Source organism: Hemicordylus capensis, chromosome 2 (genome assembly GCF_027244095.1).
Source record: "Hemicordylus capensis ecotype Gifberg chromosome 2, rHemCap1.1.pri, whole genome shotgun sequence".
Classification (NCBI taxonomy): domain Eukaryota; kingdom Metazoa; phylum Chordata; class Lepidosauria; order Squamata; family Cordylidae; genus Hemicordylus; species Hemicordylus capensis.
This window is the reverse complement of record NC_069658.1, coordinates 203,461,113-203,482,488: the sequence shown is the minus strand read 5'-3', so window position 1 is coordinate 203,482,488 and position 21,376 is coordinate 203,461,113. Positions and strand designations below refer to the sequence as shown.

General features: G+C 43.6%; 1 protein-coding gene across 6 annotated transcripts in view; it reads left to right on the top strand.

Moving 5' to 3' along the window:
• SLC11A2 (solute carrier family 11 member 2) overlaps window positions 1–21,376 on the top strand; it is a 72,206-nt gene that overhangs the window by 40,298 nt on the left and 10,532 nt on the right. For all 6 annotated transcript variants that reach the window (XM_053300215.1, XM_053300213.1, XM_053300216.1 and 3 more), the window contains 7 exons: window positions 2,826–2,984; window positions 5,518–5,604; window positions 6,635–6,754; window positions 7,931–8,080; window positions 10,399–10,472; window positions 13,170–13,323; window positions 15,978–16,031. In XM_053300215.1, the coding sequence (XP_053156190.1) occupies window positions 2,826–2,984; window positions 5,518–5,604; window positions 6,635–6,754; window positions 7,931–8,080; window positions 10,399–10,472; window positions 13,170–13,323; window positions 15,978–16,031 (798 nt within the window). The remainder of the gene's footprint in view (window positions 1–2,825; window positions 2,985–5,517; window positions 5,605–6,634; window positions 6,755–7,930; window positions 8,081–10,398; window positions 10,473–13,169; window positions 13,324–15,977; window positions 16,032–21,376) is intronic.

Below are 21,376 nucleotides of genomic sequence, written 5' to 3'. Positions count from 1 at the left end.
TGCTTCCTTCCCAAATTCTTCAGCAATCTGTGTGTGGTCAAGAGCATTCATTCAATTCCACATCTGCACCAAACTGAAATGAGTACATTAAGATGTGCATTCTTTATACCTGTGGACCTTGCTTCTCCTAGAAACTCCTTGTTATCAGAGGTGTTAGAAAATATTTCTCTAAAGGGTATAAATGTGCTAAATGAATAATAAATGCATTATTAATCCTCTGATGGGATTGAGCCAGTGCTGAGGGGGCTTTAGTTGGCCATGTCAGTTCATGAAATGTTAGTTGTAGATTTATAAAGTGCACATATTACTAGGTAAGTCACCAGACTTGTATTTGAATCAAATTTGAAACAGCTGTAGTGAATGACACACAGGGACACCTTAGTGGTGCAGTTTGTAATGACGACATCCACCCCAATCCAAGATGGCGGACACATGAACATTTGAGGTGCAAGACATCTAACTTGTGGACCTCGATTTGCACCAAATCTAGTCCAGATGTAGAGATGGTGAACAGAGGCGTATCTAGCGAAAATAGCGCCTAGGGCAAGCACTGAAATTGCGCCCCCTGTCCAAACATCTGACACCCTCCTTTCAGATAACTTTACCATAATATCAGCTGAATAATACAAGTCAAGCTCGTTAATCTTTTAATATTTCAAAAACTATTTAGCAGTGGACGTAGCCAGACCAAAAAATGCTGGAAACTATATATTTCAGTATGCTGGGGCTCATGAAATACCCAAATACTATGTGGAGGTGTAGGGGTGTGCACGGAACCGCCACACTGCAGTCCGGCACTGGGGTGGGGGGGTAGCTTTAAGAGCGGTGGGAGGGTTTACTTACCCCTCCCGCTGCTTTCCCGCTCTGGTGCCGTAATGTTACAAGTAATTGGGGCGGCAGGATACCTCCCTGCCGCCCCTTCCCTGATGTTGCTCTAAAAAAACTCCCAGTAGTCCTTTGCGCACGCGCCAGAGCAGGAAAGCGGCGGGAGGGGTAAGTAAACCCTCCCACCGCTCTTAAAGCTACCCCCCACCCCCGAACCAAACCACCCAGGTCCGGACCGGTCCGGAGGCCTTTACAATGGCCGGTCCGGGCCGATCCCTATGGAGGTGTACTTGGAAAACTAAACAGAAGTGCCTGTCTAATTCTTTACTATGCATTGTAGCATCACTATTACACAAGTTTTAAAAATAAATTGAGAATTTGACTTTTCTCAGATACTCTGAAAATAATTAAAGGATATGCAGAGTAAACTGTGTCACTACTTGGAATATATTCTAGTATTTCAGAAAGACAGTTAAAATGAGAGACAGAGAGCAAGAAACTCCCAGTGGGCCTTAATACTAAGGATTTCACACTGATTCAAAGACAAACTCACCATTAATAGCCACATTATTAAGACATCACATTTAACTCACTTATCACAAGAAGCAAAGTAAGATCAAATGAATACAATCCTAGTTAATAAGCTTCAGCTCAGTATTCACAAGCCCTGATTCTCTGTACATAGTGCCAAACTGAATAATACAGTGACTTATATTATATTAATTTTTTTTAACCTGTAGCCCCTTCAGGGGGCTTCCTAAAGGCCATGGGGGTGTGTGTGCAAAGGTTCCCCCTCCCCCATTGGCCTCTAGGGCCTCGCAGTGACCATTTGAGCATGTCTGGTGGCCACTTTTAAAAATATATTTTTTTTAAAAAAATGGCCACTGAAAACAAAATGGCCACTGCGCATGCTCAAATTGCCTCTGTGAGGCCTGGCATGGCCTAGGGCCTCATAGAAGCCATTTGAGCATATGCAGTGGCCATTTTGTTTTCAGTGGCCATTTTTCATTTTTTTAATAAAAATAAATAAAATGGCACCCCCCTTCAAGTGGTGCCTGGGGCATGTGGCCTGCCTGCCCCACCCTAGATACGCCCCTGATCATGAAAGGAAAGTAGGCTGATTAGTTCTCAATAGAACAACTTGTTTTTAAATATTTCATTAAGGCTCAATGCAAACATAACATTTTAAATATGGTTTATTTTCCTTTAACCATTTGTTAAGCATTACATTTGAATAACTAAATCCTAGTTAAGAATTGAACACAGCCATGCGAGCCTGTGGCTTGAAATAAGTTTTCATTAACGATGTGTTAAGCATTCATTCTCTACCAAGTGAAGCAAACCAAAGTTAAGGTAGTTCTTTTGCCTTTCCACTTACATGGTGACAAGCTGTCTTGCTTGTCACCATGTAATACATGGTAATCCCAATACATTGTGTCTGGTGGCAGAGCTTAGTCTGGCAAGCTAAGCAGTAATTTGCCTGTATATTTGTGATCTCAACCATGGTTTGTTACCTTAAACCTAGTCAATATTAACCATGGTTACTTGTTGCCAGTAAGAAGGGGCACACAAAAAGGATTCTTACAACTGTACCCACACACTCACATTCACTGAAAAATTCCAGGTAATTTTGACATAAGCCTGTAACTGGTTGGTAGCTCTGTTTGGGACATTGTTTTTTGTGTTGGGATGTCTTCCCCTTTTTGTTTTTATGTTCATCTCTAAAATGCATTGTTTCCTGCCTTGGACAGAGCGGGTTAGAAGTCAGCATAAATGAATCTTTTGTCCTGAAGGACTGGCATAGCCCCAAGCTCATTGTAGTAGACCACACAGGTGTTTGCATACACAGGTGCAGTGTATCTTATTGAATGCTTAAAACTGAGTGGATATCCAGAATGTGCAGAAATGCCATCTGTTGACTGTGTGTGAAGTCTTCCCATGGACATTCTTTTGGATACGCTTGCCCTGCAGGCTGCATGACCCTGTTGCCTTCTCTCCAGTCTCGGCAGGTAAATCGAGCCAACAAGAAGGAGGTCAGTGAGGCCAACAAGTATTTCTTCATCGAGTCCTGCATTGCCCTCTTCATCTCCTTCATCATCAATGTCTTTGTCGTCGCAGTTTTTGCCGAAGCCTTCTATAACAAAACTAACCAAGATGTGGTGAGTCCTTGAGGCCTTTCACATGACCTCGCTTGGGAGGGAGGGAGGGAGGGTGGGCAGCAGGGAAGGCGGGAGCACACCTGCCTTCCCCAGCAGATGAGCCGCCTCCGTCCTTCCTTCCGCTGCACCATGTAGTGGCGCAGCGGAGGGAGTCAATGGAAGCGGGAGGACTCTTCTCTCCCCCGCACCCAACCACCTGCATCCCAGGGTAAACGCCGGGCTAAAAAGTGGGGCTTGGCATGGGGGCAGTGCCAGGAGTGACCTCTCTCCTGGCGCTTTACACAAGCAGCCTACCCCGGGCTGGGCTGCCCTAGCCTGGGGTAGGCTGCGTGTGTGAATACCCTTCTGTTCCTCCTCTGCCCTGCTGCCTTGTGTAAAGTTTGGTTGCTAAGAGGCAAGAAATGGTGTGGCTGAAAATACGCGAACCTGCAGGGGGACCCAAATCTCCTCCGTGGCATGTTAATGAGGAGGTGAGCAAAATCCTGTTGGAGCTTAGATTTGGCCTTGAGGTGTGAAGGCTAGGGAGGAGTCCAAAGCTCGGAGCACCTGTTTTGCAGCCAGGAGGTCCTATGTCCATTTCCTAGGATCTTCGGTTAAAAGGATCTTGGGCAGCAGAGCTGGGAAGGAGCACCAGCTGAGCCCTTGGAAAGCTGTTGCTAGTCCAAGTAGACCAGTATTTCCTAAGCCAGGGCTGCACAATTTTGGCCTTCCCACTGTTTTTGAACTACCACTCCCATCATCCCCAGTCATAGTGGCCAATAGCTGAGAATTATGGGAATTGTAGTCCACGATATGCAGGAGGGCCAAAGTTGTGCAGCCCTTTCCTAAACTGGTTGCTCCCTCTGAGCCCAATCTTGGGAGGCTGCCTGCAGCATCTCTACAGGAGTCCCTGATCTTGATTCCTTCCAGTCAGGAGGCATGCCTAGAACAGTGACTCTTTCACAGTTTTTGGATGCAAAAATTAAATCTGGCTCTAATTTGGGGTGGGCGGGGGGAGTGCCTCTGTCAAGAGTTGGAGAAATGCGGAAACTAGCAGTAATAGAGCTAAATGGGCCCATGGTGTCTCTTAGTACTTTGTTTTTTCCTCCTCCTGGCACCCAGATCTACTTGCAGAAACTAGGTTTAAAAAATGTAGCAGCCTATATTTGTGTTTGCACAACACCTATGTCATTCTTCAAACTTTCAGATTGTTTTCAGGCACTTACAGTAGTATGATTATCTGTTGTTCATTAAGGCAGCTTCAAATGTTCAAGTTGTGGGTTTGACAAGAAATGAAAACAAAAAGCTTTCTTGGGGAAGAACTCATGATGGTGCTTTTTTCTTTTTCATATCTTTTACATAAGAACAGCCCTGCTGAATCAGGCCCAAGGCCCATCTCGTCCAGCATCCTGTTTCACACAGTGGCCCACCAGGTGCTGCTGGAAGCCTACAGGCAGGAGTTGAGGGCATGCCCTCTCTCCTGCTGTTACTCCCCTGCAAGTGGTGTTCAGAGGCATCCTGCCTCTGAGGTTGGAGGTGGCCCATAGCCCTCAGACTAGCAGCCGATGATAGACCTCTCCTCCATGAAGTTGTTGTTGTTATTACATTTATATCCCGCTCTTCCTCCAAGGAGCCCAGAGTGGTGTACTACATACTTAAGTTTCTCTTTCACAACAACCCTGTGAAGTAGGCTAGGCTGAGAGAGAAGTGACTGGCCAGAGTCACCCAGCTAGTTTCACAGCTGAATAGGGATTTGAACTCGGGTCTCCCCAGTCCTAATCCAGCACTCTAACCACTACACCACACTGGCTCTCCAAACCCCTCTTAAAGCCATCTAGGTTGTTAGCTGTCACCACACCTCATGGCAGAGAATTCCACAAGTTGACTATGCATTGTGTGAAAAAGTACTTCTGTCTACTGGTCCTAAATTTCCTGGCAATCAATTTCATGGGATGACCCCTGGTTCTAGTGTTATGTGAGAGGGAGAAGAATTTCTCTCTATCCACTTTCTCCACACCATGCATGATTTTATAGACCTCTGTTATGTCTGTCTTTCTCCTCTCCCAGATGTTCCCCAAGGGTAGCTCCATTTGTGGATGGATGCCTCCGTCCACAAATGGCGCTGTCTTTTTACATGCAGCATTTTCAGGGGCAAGATATAGAGGCCCTATGCTGACCTCCGGCTTTTGGATCCATATGTTGGAATGGGTGTTGGGAGAGCAGCCTCTCTCTTAAGTTATGGCCGGAAGAGCACCTATTGTACACAGGAAGCTTTTGCTTATTAAACGACTGTGTGGGACTCCACTACAGCACACTAGTATCCGAATTACTAAGCTCCTCTTGCCATTTTTCAGGACTTTTCTTGCTGTTTTTATGATAAACTGTTGCACTTTTGTTAGGTGGAAACTTTTTCTAAGCTAGAATTGGGCTGCCGTTTCTTGCGTTGCTCTATTCTTTATGTGATTTCCCTTAAGGAGGTGTTGGTGGTATCTGTGTTACCCTCTTGGTATTGGGATATACCTTCTTAAAAATTGTCTCGATTTTGTGTTTGCAGTACGATCAGTGTGTAAATAGCAGTATTCCTCAGGCTTCAGTGATTAAACCAAACAATGAAAGCCTGGACGTGGATATCTATAAAGGGGTGAGTAAGGCCTTGAGCACTTCACAATTTTTTGGATAGAGTTGCCTTTATTCAGGGCATTTTACACCTGCTGCCTAAAATGACTTTTAAAGAGAGCTAAATATTAAACAAGCATGTAGTTGAAAAATCCAAATTTAAAGCCGTCAGCATTTCATTGACCTCTGAAGAACTTTGACATGCACACTTAGGAAATTTTTACATTTTGAGGGCGAAAACTTTATCACGACAATATTGCAGCATAAGTAATCCAGCAACCGTAGTTGGCTTGGGAGACAGAATGGCAGCAGTTCAGGGGCGGATGGTAGAATGGCCTCCAGCTATGAAATAAGCAGGAAGGAAGCAGCAATTGTGGACCAACATAACATGTTGAGCCAGATATGTTGGAGATAGGAGGGGCGTTGCTATCCTTGTGAATTACTAGTATAACCCCATGATGGCACTGTGGTGTGGCACGTGCCACTGTAAATAACCCTGCCTTCTTACACCCTTGGTTTCAGCTTGGGAGATTAAAGCAGTTCACCACGGAAAAAAACACTGGAACTTTACTGGAGTTAGGCAGCAAGTCAGGGGTTCCCAAGCAGAGTTCCTCCAGATGTTGATGAACTACAACTCCCATCATTCCCAGCTTCAATTTATTGTGGCTGGGGTTGATAAGAGTTGGCGTTCAGCAACATCTGGTGGAACCCTGGTTGGGAACCACTACAGTAAGTCAGAGTTCACCCAATTTCTGTTAAATTCCCATCACCAAGGTGGCACCAAATGTGTTATCAGCTGCTTTTCCTCTGGCTTTAGCTTGTGTGGTCACGGGGAGGACTTGTACTGAGCAGGTTTGACTTCTGTAACAAGCCAGAGAGAGTTAACTTTTGTCCTTGGTTTTACATGCAAGAACAATGCAAACCCATTGTCTTAGGAAGATGGGTTACTGCTGTGTCAAATTTACTGCCATTTGGCATCTACTAATTTATGAAAATAAATATATAGATCTTAGCCATGGCCTTTGGGCTCGCTGACTAGAATTCTTCTGTTTCAGGGTGTCGTTCTGGGTTGCTACTTTGGCCCTGCCTGCCTCTACATTTGGGCTATTGGGATTCTTGCTGCGGGTCAGAGTTCAACAATGACAGGAACTTATTCTGGGCAGTTTGTCATGGAGGTATTTTGTCTTTCTTCAGCTGTGTTGGATTATGTCTGTCAGTGTGATCATTTTCCCCCCCACAAGGTCCCTATCCCTATAAAGAGGCATTCCCTCTCTCCTGCTGTTAGTCCCCTGCATCTAGTATTTACAGGCATCTTGCCTCGGGGGCTCGAGGTGGCCTATAGCCATCAGACTGGTAGCCATTGATAGACTTGTCCTCCATGAATTTATCTAAGCCCTTCTTAAAGCCATCCTGGTTGGTGGTTGTTACCACATCTTGTGGCAGAGAATTCCATAGGTTGATTATGTGTTGTGTGAAAAAATATTTCCTTTTGTCGGTCCTAAATTTCTTGACCATCAGTTTGATGGGATGACCCCTGGTTCTAGTGTTATGCAAGAAAGAGAAAAATTGATATCTCTCCACACCATGCATAATTTTATAGACCTCTATCATGTTGCCCCTCAGTCATCTTTTTTTTTCTAAACTAAAAAGCTCCAGGTGTTGTAGCCTTGCCTTGTAAGGAAGGTGCTCCAGGCCCCTGATCATCTTGCTTGCAGTCTTCTGCACCTTCTCCAGTTCTATAATGTCCTTTTTTGAGATATGGTGACCAGAACTGCCAAATTGCTTTAAGATCTTATGTTCCAGAGCAAATCATGACCAGGCTAACTTCACCTGTTTCTCATGTTTACTATTATGGGGTTTTTTTTAGCAATTATACTAGATTACCTAACCCAGTGTGAGCAATATTGCAGAGGAAGCATACACTATGTGTTCATTCAGCATTCGATCCCATTTGTGTCCACAGTCTAAGACATCTGATTGTCATATCTAGTAACTTCTACAAATTTTTAATCTCCTTCAGGCACAACTTGGCTGTTCTGACTAGAGCATTTGCAGGTTTATTTAATTTGCAGTCAGCTTTTGTTCGGTTTTTTTCAGTGGGAAATCCTCTTAGTTCTGGTTCTGTTCTTAATAGTGTGACAATAACTGCATCAGGGCAACCCCTTTGATGTGTCTACAAAATTACTGAATTTGGATTTATGTTTTCTGCTCCTAGAAGGAATATCTCTGCCACTTCTCTCCCCACTCCTGCTCTGAACACATTTCGTCTTAATTGCTGTTTTGCTGCTTAGCAATGTTGCTTTGTAGCTACATTGGTTTTCCCTCTGTTTAATTATTATTATTTTTTTTAGGGTTTCCTCAATCTGAAGTGGTCACGCTTTGCCCGGGTGGTCCTGACCCGCTCCATTGCTATCACTCCAACCCTCCTGGTTGCCATTTTCCAAGATCTGGAACACCTAACTGACATGAATGACTTTCTCAACGTTCTTATGAGTTTACAGGTGAGGGCCCTGCTGAGACAGAATCCAGTTCTGTTTGTAAAGATAATGACAAAATTAAAGGCTAGCACTCTGCAGCAAATGTACTCACACTGAGGCAATTTAGGACATGGGTTCAATTTTTGTATTCCCCTTGTGGGAATAACCAGAGATCAAGAACCATGGGAAAAAAATACATCCAGGGCTAAATGAAACAAGGAAGCATCTTGGGGGAAACATAGATTCTTTACTAGAAAAACCTCAGGATCTCACTTTGTCTTTCAGTTTTCTAATTTATCTTAGACACTGGTTATGGTCTTTAAGCTTGAATCATGTTTACATTCTTCAATCTCATTAATAGTCTTAAACTGTTTTAGTACAGTCTTAATATTCTGACTTTCCCCCTATCTTCGTATTACCATATAACATTAGCAACTGATTAAAAATAATAATAAAAAGGAAAAGAAGAAAAATATTATCTATGTAAGGGAGTTCATCAGTTTTTGTTGAGAACCTAGTTTGAAGGATCCCAAGTTCTCATTGCAACCCTCTACCCAGTCCTTAGAGTTCTCCTCCCATTAATATTTCCATCGTGTAAGGGCAGGGAGACCGCTTTGTATGGGATGGGGAGGGCTAGGGTTCTGCCTGGGTGAGAGCAGACGGAGTGGGGAAGTGTGCACAAGGGCAGATCTCAGAATGGCCTGCATTAGTTCCCAGTCTGTAGTGGGCGACTACCAGTACTGCAGGTGAGAGTGATAACTAGAGTGGAGTGGTGATGATGATGTATATGCCTCACACATACATCTGGATTGAGCTGCCTGGGTTGAGCTGCTCGTGTCCTCCCCTGCAAGCCCAGGAATTTACCCCAGGCTTAACCTGGGTTAAAGGGTACGAGTGCACCCTTTACCTCAGGTTTGGGTTCATGAATATGCTTGGGCTGCACATCGGCCAAGTATACACAGAGTTGGGTGCCTAGAGCGTCTAACTCCCGGGGGACTGATTTGTGCATTGTCCGGTGGGATTTGTGGGATTCCTGGAGGCTGGGAAAATAAGTCCTGGTCTCCAGAGATCTGCACTGCTGGGAGCAGTGCAGATCATGTGGGCATGCGACAGCATGCCGAAGAGGACTTGGTCCATAGTCCTCCACCCTCCCTCCCCACCCCTGCTATGGTCATGAGAACACCCTTAATTTCTGGATAAGCCTCCCCCTCCTCCCCACCACCTGCACCTTGATTGTGAAGTGTTCTGTTCTAACAAATGGCAAGAGAAGCTTTCATAAGGTGAACCCCTACTGGCTTCTACTTCTATGGGAAGTACTTCAGTGGCTTCTAGTTCTATGGGAAGGAGGAGCCTTCATATGGTTGAAACCAAGCATTGACCATAGTTACACTTGCTGATGGTTAATGAAGATTGGGTTCCAAGGCGCTCGGCATCTAAAATCAGTGCAAGGGAAATGGAGGAAAATAGGGAGGGGATAACTGGGGGAATAATATTTGATTAATTTATCATATTTCTATACTGCTTGATATGTACATCTCTAGGCAGTGTACAAAACTGAAAAAATTTAAAAGTTACAAATTAAAATACATAATAAAAATAGTAGAATAAAATAGGTGTTAAAACAAGTTTTAAAATTATTAAAATTAATTCTAATTAAAAGCTTGCGAAAACAGGAGAGTCTTGAGGCTCTTCCTGAAAACAAACCGAGAAGGAGATGCTCTTATAATATGTAATTGTTTCATGCTTAGGGCTTAGTTACAGCAGAGTAACCATCACCTCTACCTCTGTCTTTCATCTCTGATCCCCTACCTGCTTATAAGTTCACCTCTCCTTGGCCATCCTCATGCCTAGGCCAAATTATGCCTGCCTCCAGTTCCCACCACACCCCCTTTTAAACCACTCTTTTGTTTGTTTGAGTTCACCATTCATTGAGGGGGTATGAGTGACCCTTCTTATCAGAAATGCACAGTGGCTCAAATAATTCAGGGCGGCAGGGATTAAATTTACTCTAACCTCAAAGGAATCTGACCCTAGTAGCTCCCACCCCGCATGGGGTGGACTAATCAGTTGTTAGTCCCAGCCATACTCTGGTCTTGTTGCTATCTTTGTTTCCAGTATTCATCCTTGGTTTTGTGTGTGTAACAAAAGTAGGTTCTTTAACTGGTAGAAGATGCTGGATTTATTGCTGAAAAGCTTTCAGCAGCTAATAAAGAGGTGGTGTTATGTGCATGTGTGTTGCTCCTAAATTTTGGGCAATACAAACCTCATCTTGGTTTCACATGAACAGCAAGCTAGGTAGTGCTTTTTCTGAGCATGATTCTATTTTTGTTCCTGCCTTTCAGCTTCCCTTCGCATTAATCCCAGTCCTCACATTCACCAGCTTGCGTCCTGTGATGAATGACTTTGCCAATGGGCTGTAAGTATGAAGAATAACATAAACATCCCGTCCTTGAGAACTATCAAAAGCTGGAGTGTATAATAATCACTGCTTCTGGGTAGGGCAGTCATGTCACAGAATCTGAGAACTGTCATCACACTCTAAGCACCTTAACCCACACATACAGTTGACTTTTGCATTCTAAACACAATGCAAATCCTCTTGTAGCACATGGAGGCTGCAGTTTTCCTTCTGTGGAGGGAAGTGCTTTACTGAATGGGTGTGTGCTTAGGCGTAGTTACAACAGAATAACGTTTACCTCTCACTCTCCCACATCTGAGGGTCTCCCCCACTACACACCTGTTCATAGAAAAGAACAGGGGAGCCTTTATGCATGGGGCTTTGTTTTGTAATTGGCTTTACTGAGGGGAATTTGTGAAAACCCTGGCCTACTTACAGAACCATTTCAGCATTTGGCACCCTGGGGGTGGCAAGGGGAGTCTACATGTGCTGGGTTACAGAGGAAACTGTCTTGTACCAGTTTATACCAGACCACGGATCCATCTAGCTTAGTATTGTCTACAGCAGGGGTGCACAGCTCCAGTGGGACAGAATCAACCATGACTTAGTGGGCGAGGGGCCAAGGTCCATTTCCAGCACATTATATTCAAATGAATTAGCAATATTAATGAAAATAATATTAATGAAATATTAATATTAATAACATTAATGAAAGCAATATTAATGAAAGCTACTTGTGAACCACCACCACCCCCCGCCCCACACGCACACAAGGAAAATAGGCCCTCTCCCTGCTCAGTCATCAGGACCCCTGGAGTGCATGCCAGCCCCAAATAAATGCCAGGTCCTCTCCTCTCTAAATTGATGTTGCTTTCAAGCTGCAATCCTAGGCATGCTTACTTGGGAGTAAGCCTTACTGGGTACACTGTGGGACGTATTTCTGAGTAAACATGTCTAAGATGGTACTGTAAGGCAATTTCTAGAGAGGACACCCCCATACGTGGAGAAGAGAGAACACGTCAAGAGCACGTCTCCTGCGGTTGCTGCCGGATATTTCTATCTGGGAGCCAGCAAAAAAGTCCCCCCGGGCTGAATCTGACCTCCAGGCCTGGTCTACACTAAGAATGTATTTGAAAAGTTCCCCCTATTACAGGGCTGCACAACTTCAGCTGTTTTTGGCCTACAACTCCCATCATCCCCAGCCACAGTGGCCAATAGTTGGGTATGATGAGAGCTGTAGTCCAGCATCTTCAGGAGAGCCAAAGTTGTGTAGCCCTGGTTCCAGTAGTGTCCATTTTATTTATTTATTTATTTATAAGCCTTAGAAATATACCAACTGGCAGCAGCTCTCCGGAGTTTCCCCCAGCTCTGTTGAGATGCTGCCAGAGGCTGAACTTTGGACATTCTGCATGCAAAGCATACTGTACCACTGAGCTATGGTCCTTCCCCAACGGTTACCCTTGGCCAGGGCCCCACTTATCACAAAGAGTTTTCGGAATATGTTATGTTTTTAAAAGCAGCACATAAATGCATTAAATACAATACTGCTACAAGTAGATTCCAGCTTTTGACATGTTATGAAGAGGAGCCTTTTGTGGTGGCTTGCTAATGCTGAGTCCTACCCATGGAGAGAGATGCACACCCTGGCCTAGCCACAGGTTGGAAAGTTGTATATTCAATTCTGCAGATGAAATTGCAGAATTTCAGTTTCGGTGGTAAAGATGCTTCACCCAGAAGGCCGTTTCCAGAGACTGGTTTCATTTGGATTTGTTTTGTTTTTACATAAGTTAAATCAGGCTGCTCTTTGTGATAAATTATTTTGCCTCCATCTCAGTTTCGTGGTTCCTTCTCTGTTCCATTTGATTGGATCGCAGGGCACTGGCATTCACTAGGGTGCTGCCCAAAGACCACTTGAACCTCTTTGTATAGAGGGCCTAGAAGGGCCTGTGCTCTTGTGTGGCCTGTAAGGGGTGGGCTCCTTTTCGAACCCCAAGCCCCCAGGTTTTAAGTGGTGTTTGCCCCCTCCCTAACTAATTGGGGAGAGGGAAGAACTTCAGATTAATGCTCTGATCAGTTAATTGCACCAGTATAATATGTTTGCTGCCCAGTGCCTGATGTCTTGGAAGAAACAGTAAGGTTATTCACATGACCTTTTTTGCCAGGCGGGGAGGGCTGGTGGGGAAGACAGGAGCACTCCTGCCATTCCCCCAGACGATCTTCTTTTCTCTGTGGGCCGTGCGGCTCACACATCCAGACGATCAGCACTGCTCCTGGCGAGGCGTGTGGTACATTGAGGGCTTCCCCCTCAGCCAGGCGCTCTAGGCACCTGGCTCTGTGTCGGCTTGGGCTGCCGGCAGCCTGAGCAGACACACGACTGGGGACTGGTGCACCCTTTTACCCAGGTAAACATCCTGGGCTACCACGATCCTGGTGTATCACACGAGCAGCTGTACCCTGGTAGGGCTGTGCAAGCCTGGGTACAGCCGCTCGTGAGAACAGCCTCTCTTAGTGTGTTACATTTATTTAAATTTCTTTGAAATATTTCTATACCGCCCAAAACTTGCACCTCTGGGCGGTTTGCATTTTACTGTTTTTTTGTAATTATTAGTATTATACCTATTACATTGTACTTCTTGGCTATTAGCAATAGGTAATGATTCCGAGCCCTTCACTTCCCATTGAAATATTATATCTTTTTAAATGTTGGCTTTCTAGGGGCTGGAAGATTGCCGGGGGAGTCCTCATTCTCATAATCTGCGCCATCAACCTGTACTTTGTGGTGATCTATGTGACCGCCCTGGGACAGGTAGCACTGTATGTGGTGGCTTCACTTATCAGCATTGTCTACCTGGTCTTTGTGGCATACTTGGTAAGTTAACGGTGGGTTTCCATGTGCTGTTTTGCTTTTTAAGACTTGCATCTTGGAAAGTGTGAGCAGAGGTGACCACTGGCCAGGGCCGGAGGCTCCTCTTTAGGGACTGTCACCTTGACTGCTGACATTCTTCCATACACCAGGGCAGGGGTGGGCAGACTGCAGAACTTGCAGGGTTCTCCTGTGTGTGTGGCAGGAATCCCAAGGTCTGCCGACTGGAATCGAGTACAAAGCAATGACTCAGGGCACAGCCATGCACTTGTTGACTAGTGTGTGCAAGTCTTACATCTGAGTTGCAACCGATCAAGGATTGCACAAGGACTTGGTCAAAAGCCACCCATGAATCCTCGTATTTTACCCCTGAGGGATGCTGCTTACCACAGCCTCAGTTGGCACAAGAACAACCAGGGCAGAGGATTGTTCTTGGACTTGCAGATTGAAGCAACAGCAAGCTGCATCAGTTCGCATGAAGTCCCATTTCACCATTTGCAACACTAAGGCACTAGCCTATGAGACAGACACCTTTCCCTTGGGTCAGGCTAGTGTGCATAGAACCGCAGCCTTTGGGGTGTTGGATAGCTGGGAGTCGGCAGCAATCGACTGCAAGTCACCTAGGGCAGCGGCTCCCAGCCTGTGGTCCTCCAGAGGTGACTGAACTACAGTTTGTCACTGGGGATGATGGGAGCTGTAGCTCAGCAACATCTGGCGGTACCACAGGTTCGAGATCTAGCCATAGATCCCGATCTACCTTCTGCCTGCCACCACATTAGAGAATTGCCTATTCCACCCTTTTGTTAATATGAACTGCGGTTTTATTCTCTCTCTCTCTCTCTCTCTCTCTCTCTCTCTCTCTCTCTCTCTCTCTCTCTCTGCACTTCAGCTTGTTGTCTAATTTACTATTTTAAAGATAACCTATTTGGAATGCACGATAGGTTAGAAGTGTGTTCAACAGCATGCAGGATTGTATCCTTGCAATAATGTGGGGTTGGTTTTTTTAGAAAACCATGTAGCCCTATTCACACATTACATTCAATGTACACACAATCTGTGTACAATGTACAGATATTCGCATGTTACTTTGAATGTGCACACAGCAGTACACTTCCCATATATACTGTGCATATGAGGCACCTGTACCCTGGTTCACTTTTTAACTGAGCACGTGTACCATCATTCACATGAAAGCATGTACATGTGTATGGACACTTGAATGTATATGCACCTGAATATCTGAATACGATTTGTGTGTTTCTAGAAACACCCGTTTCCAAGAACATTTCCATCTTGTCCTATTGGTTCCTCAAAGTCTGTTCCCAGAATTCCATTGCTCTCAAGGAATGGTGCCCAGAACAGGACTTGGCAGATAAGGCCGGAGTCTGTTCTCAGTGGCTCACATAGAATGTCATAGTCAGTGGTCCCTCTAATTTTTCTCATCACTGTATGGAATGAGTCTTGTTCTGGGTGGCAATGTCAAAGCAGTGTATGCACACGTGCATTCAGAATGGGGCCTTCCTGATTCGACCTGAGTGGGATCTAAAACTAACTGAGTGGACATTAAAAACTTGTGAGCACGTGAGCATGTGCATGCCTTAGAAGGAACAGTGGTCATAGTACACGAGTTGCAGTCCAGGAGATCCTATCTCTTGGTTCAGACCCTGGGATTCCTTGGTGGCAAGGAGCAGGTTTAGCCCTCAGCCTAATGTTTAAGCATGAACCCCATCCACTCAATTCCACAGAACTGAATGCATCCCATTCAAGAGGACATTGGTATGTGCACATGTATCCTCCTGCACAGGGGAAGGTCCATCAAGTCCCTTTGAACTTAGGATCCCGAGTCTTGCCTTGCTGGATCAGACCAAGCCCCATCTAGTCTGACATTCAGTTTTCCAGCAAAATATAGAGTGGAGGCATGGGAACCTGGCTGCTATCATTGTTCTGAGGTCTAAGGTTTTGTTTATTTTATTACATTTATATGCTGCCACTCAATCAATTTCATGGAGGTTTATAACAAAATAAACAAAACAATTTAATTAAAAGGAGTTAAAAACTATTAACATTTTCAACAAAAAGACTGCCAAAACATGCAGTCATGTACATTTTAACAGATTTCAAAGCTCCTATGATTATTCATCTAAAATTCCTTGGATCAGATAGCTAGATTTCTTTCTCAACTTTAAACAGCAGCAACTGGCACAAAGGCTGTGTTGTTGTTGTTGTTGTTGTTGTTGTGTTAATGGACACAGTTCTCTGTTTCTGAGGGTGGAGTTACACAGACCTCCTCCACTTTATGTCTGGTCACCCTGGGCTCTGCCTCTCTCCTGCCAAGTGCCATTGGGAGAGGGTGGTTTGTGGGGAACAGGAGTGGTGTTTCACCACACCCGGCCACCATTACCCTGCTGTTTCTAGGGAAGCACTTTGCGGACCTAGGATCACTAGCTGACATCCTGACTAAATTACTTAATAGTACTACTTGGGAGTTACTTTACAGGACTATTAAGTTTCAGTAGGACCTCCTCTAGTCACTTTAGTCGGGATGTCAGTCAGTGCTCTAGAACGAATTATTGCCGCTGCTAAAGAGAGTTGGGAACAACCAGCCGTCTTTTTAAAAATTAACCCACAGCCAACTTTCGATTTTTCCTCCTCTCTTCCAGACTTGGCAGTGCTTAATTGCTCTTGGGATGTCCTTCCTGGCCTGTGGGCACACGGTAAGAGTCACGAGATCATTGCTTACTGAAGAGCCGCCTTCATCTCCGATTAACTAAATACTGGGTCTGCTTGTACACATTGAGTAGCCATCAGGGCCAGTGCGTTTCTATGGTTTACTGTGTGAACAAATACAAATGTATGTGCACTTTTGCACAAAGAACTAAGATGGTGATGTTGGTGTAATCCTAGATGTATATAATGAGAAATACTTTGGCTGTTCTTTTCCTTGTTGATCCCCTACAATCACACTTGGAAAAAAGTCGCTGCTATTGTAGCATCAGATTCTTAATGTGAAACACTAAAATGCTTTCAAATCTAACCAGGGAGCAAATATTCTGTTTCAACTGGAATCATCCAGTTAATAATATCCTATTTAAATCTTAAAAAAAAAGAAAAGAAAATCACCAAGAACATTAAATTAAGCTTCATAGATTGCACTTTAATCAAGGAACTAAACTGATATTACTCATATCTGTAGTTGGAATGTTTCCTAGTTAAGGCAAACGTTCTTTCCTAGGCAAACGTTCTTTGGTGACTAATATGAAACCATCTGTCTATGTGCAGGGAAGTTCTCTGCTTCCCACCCCTCATGAGGGCCTGAACTGTACAGCTTAGGCAAAGCTTTTAGCACTGCTAAACACAGAATCTTAGTTTCTACATTCAGAGACTAATGTAGAACCTCCCTCTACATAGACAAATAGTATGCAAGGGAAGAAGTTAGGCTGAACTCTCTTCTCTTACTTGCAGATTTTCCAAGTGCAGGGATTTCTTTTCTCCCATGGGGGAGCATTCAAATCTGCACTCTTCCCCCATGCATTGGCATTCTGAAATGATTCAATCCAGTCAAAGTTTAACTGGTTGATTCTGCTGAATGTAGCAACTAAGCTTAAGTGTAGAAGCTAGCAAACAAATCAAATGGCATCCAATCTAACTTAAACCGAATTGGCTGACCACTCCTTCTGGTACAAATTAGTAACACTGGGGCTATTTTCTGATACTAAATGACTCCTTTACCAAGTAAAAACTCTTAAGTGGTATCAGGCAAAGACCTTGCCCAGGTAACATACTGGTGCTTCAAGATGCACAAATTTGTTTCTGATCGTCCAATTACTCTAGTGCTGGTCAGGTAACCAGTTTTTATTCCCTCCTAAAAGATTATGAAACTGAGCACATTCTGGCAGAGTGGGAAGGAGTGAATGCTTAGTCCAGTGATGTTCCTTCTAGAGGAACTACTTACTCCCGAATCGAGGCTAGCCATCTCTAGAATTATGTCCCTGCAACAGAGCCACACACATGTGCTAGAATTTTTTTCATAGTTTTCTTCCAAGTAATTGTTCCCAAAGAACTCTCAAACTGTATTTTTAGTTTTAAAGTCAAAAAGCAGTTGTGTGGCAATAATGGTGCAAGATGCTTAAAGGAAAACTCTTGCTGTGATTTGCATGCGTGTTTCTGGGGTTCCCTCAATATTGTGAGAATGCAGTTTCAAACCTCCTACCTCCCCAAAATCATCATTGAGAGTGAGATAATATTTAACATCTTAAAAATATTTTCTCAGTTATGTTTTTAGGTGTCACTCCTGCCCCCACCCCCAATCTCAAAATGCATTAGGGAATATTTGCTGGCTTCAGTTCACTTAGCCTTTCTTGACCAAAGGATCTCCTACCAAAAAAAATCTGGCCCACACCTAAGATATGTGCTTTTATGCTGCTTGGTGTGCAATTCTGGTGATCAGCAATGGGGAAAGAATGTTGTGTTCAATGTTTACATGTTTTTACTCTTTTTTTTGGTGATTAATCCTTGTCCATTGCGGTGAAGTAATGTCTACTTCCAATAGTTCCTTGAGTGGAGAACATAAGAGGTCTTAAGTACATTGCAGGAAATTATTTCAGTGTCAGTACTTGTGGGGGAGGAGGATGCCAGCCAGAAGTTTCCAGTGACACGTAATACAAACCTCGGCTGACATCCCATGCAGCAGAATGTCAGCATTAGGAACCCACTGGGGGCTGCTGTACAAAGTGAAAGGCATCCCCAACGGTGTAGGGCAATAGCACAATGACAAAACAGCATGCAGGCATCTGTGCAGTACTTCCATGGGAAACAACGTCAGGCAATGCCGTCAGGACCCCAGTAGGTCCCTCATTCCAACATTCTGTTGTTCAGAATGTTGGCCACAGATACTTGCAAACACATTAGGTTATTCTGGTGTGTGCTACGTTTATACTTAGACATCCTTCTATCCTGTGTTTTTCCTTTTGTTCTTAAATACTCCTCTTCTTAGAACAGTCTTTGGCCTAGTGTTGCAGAGTCTTCCTTTTGTCATTACAAGGTTCACAGACAGATGGGTGTTAGGAGAAGACTAATTATAGTATTAAGATTTTTTTTCCCCTTTTAGTTTACATGTCTGTGGTTTGGGTGAAGTGAAGGATCAGGTTTGGGGTATGTTTGGGTTATAATGTATAGTGGTAAATTGTTTTTTGTTAGAAATAAGCGTGGGGTCTTTCCCCCACCCCCCAAAAAACATTATAAGTAAGATAAGTCACTACCTAAACAGAACTTGGAGTAGCTTTATAAGGCTGCAGTGTAGTCTGAAAAAGCCCCAAAAAACTGAGCCTAATTTTGGGTTGTGCATATTCCTTTAAAATGTGGCATGGTGGCCCACAGTTGAGAGTTGCATCAGGCAAAGCTTGCTTGCAAATATTGTCACTGATCTCAAACATTGCCTTGAGCTCATCAAGTTTAGAAGTATATTTGCTTTGCTAGAGCAGAATTTGAGTTAAAGTCCCAGCTTGTTCACATCTACCTCATTAAATTTGGTTAAAATACTCTTGTCCCTAAATGAAATTGGATTTTGATGGGCTCTAATTGTAATAATTTTCTTAGTGTCACAGTAAATGTGCAAGGACTAACTGCCCACCTTAACTAGAGAAGGGCCCGGGGCGGGAGACAAGTTGCTTCAAGAACTGAAATATAACACATAACATGGGCTGAGATGGTAGCCAGGATTTCATTGGCTTTCATGCACACATCCTGTGTGTTTCCTTTGAAATACTTAGAGTGGCTAGTGCATTTTTTAAAATGCACTTTCTGTGGTCAGATCATATGCCCCCCTCCCCCTATTTGTATAGTTTTAAAAGAGATTACAGTTTTGCTCTTCTAGTATTTGTAGGACTGAAAATATTTCACAGGTTAAATAGCAACTTTTTATCAGGATAACATTTGTCCTATTTTGGACAAATGTCAAAGGCTGCATTCTGGGGCATGGTTAGGCAGGCTCAAGTCCTGTTGAAACTGATAAATGTAAAAGACACTTAACTGTATGCTGTACTGAACCACTCCTCCCAGGCAGTGATATTCACTGCAATGTGGTGCTCTGTTGGCCCACCTAGGAAATAACCCCTCAGCCAAGGGGCACTAAGCCATTTGTAGACTTTTCCTTTAGTCCCTTTTTGAAGATGGAAAGATGCGGGCAGCTCTTGAGTGCAGAAGATGTAATTAAATAAATGTCAGTTTGTGTGTCAATAAATAGATGAAGTGGGGCAATTCCAAGTCGGTTTGGGAAACTGGCTAGAATGTGTTTGTCTCCTGTGTACCTGTGAGAAATAGATTGCTGTTGGAAGAATGGTGTGAAACTCTGTGTGTTAAAATGTTAAAACTGGAATTTCCCCCCTCTCCTCACAACTTGTGTATTTGTCTAAAGCATTACTACCTACATGGTCTACAGAACCAGAGCACTCTAACTCTGTTTTCAAACCGCTAGATCAAGCATTTACCTGGACAATGTTCCATTCACACTAAAGTATACTTTGCAACTTGGTCCTAGAATATGTGTGTGTGATTCTTTATGAGATGTCCTTGCCTGTAGTGGAGAAGGAACTCCATCTTGTAAAGTCTGAGCTGACTTAATGCACATGGGGTATGATGCTTCTTGTTGCAGCTCCATTCATTTTCAATGGGGCTTCTGCAGCACTTGATGAGCCTTTGCTTCCCATTGTAAGCAAGGCAGAGATGTACTGCAACAAAGCTGCTAAATTTTAAATTGTATTTATCCAATCATCTCTCAGCTGCCAGTTTTATTTGTATTTGACCTTTTTCTGTACATCAAGACACTGTTTAATAACTGCCATCCCCACAACCCCAAATGCATATTTTTGTGTGTCTTGCATTACAAAGTCTTGAGCATCTGTCCTGCATTTTCTACATAGCCTTTGCAATGTGACTAAAACGCTTTGTACAGTGCATGGAAAATAATATCTCCTGCTTCTGGTTGCGGAACAGTTTACACTGAGGCTTGCTGGGGATTCAGATTATTAAAAATGGCCAGCAGCTTTCAGCAGTTCTAATTTTTCTTCTTCTAAGATTTTGTGCACTGTAACTTTGTACACTCTCAGAAGGAAAATGGACAAACCTACCTTCTTAGGATGCTAATTCCTGACTAACACTGGTTGTGATTGAAAATTTTGAATCAGCTATGTAGCAATTGTGTACTAAAACATCTGTGCTACAGTTTGGCTTGTATGATCTGTAAAACAAATGTCTATTTTTCTCGACTATAAATCAGTCTGTATAAACGATGGTTTCAATTAAAAGAATAGAACATTTTTCAACTTGGGTCTCTTCCTTATTTTTTAAAAGATAATCTTCATTAGATTGATTTTTTTTTTGTAGCAGTATCATATCTTTGTTTTGACCATGAACAAAACGTTTTGTAAATCATAGTTATAAATGCACCCCAGTCTGCACCAGTCCTGCTATTCATTTGAATATGGAAGAATGCTACACATACTTCTGCCAAGCACACTACCATTGAAGGGAACAGAGAAGCCACTGATCCCACATGGAGCGCCATATATGTATATGTGGAGCTTAGCTTTGTATTGCAGTCCTAGGTTGCAGTCAATGAACCATCCACAAGACAAAGTCCATTTTGTTACATTAGAAGGTAAAAATACAAAATGGCAAGCCACTGAAGAGCTGACAGAAGGAATAGTGGCTAGGAATGGTGGACTCAATGAAGCCTTAACAGCATAAAATTGCCTTTCTGGATCCCACCAGTGTCCATTTAGGCCTGTTTCCAACAAGAACTGTCTAGCCATCACTACATGTTGTGGTAGTGACATTTCATAAACTAAATGGTTCTTCATTCCCCCGCCTTCTCTTTCTCCTTAACCAGGAGAGCAAATTCACTTCCTTGGGTAGCCCTGAGTTCTAGTTATTGCTCAAGAACTAGAACCTTTTGCCAGAAAGTAGCTGAATTGCATAATGATGGGGTGGGGGCGGGGCCTTGGAACTGGAGGTTTTGATAGAGGCCAGTTGAGAAGCTCCTGATCAAGTCACCAGGCTGCCA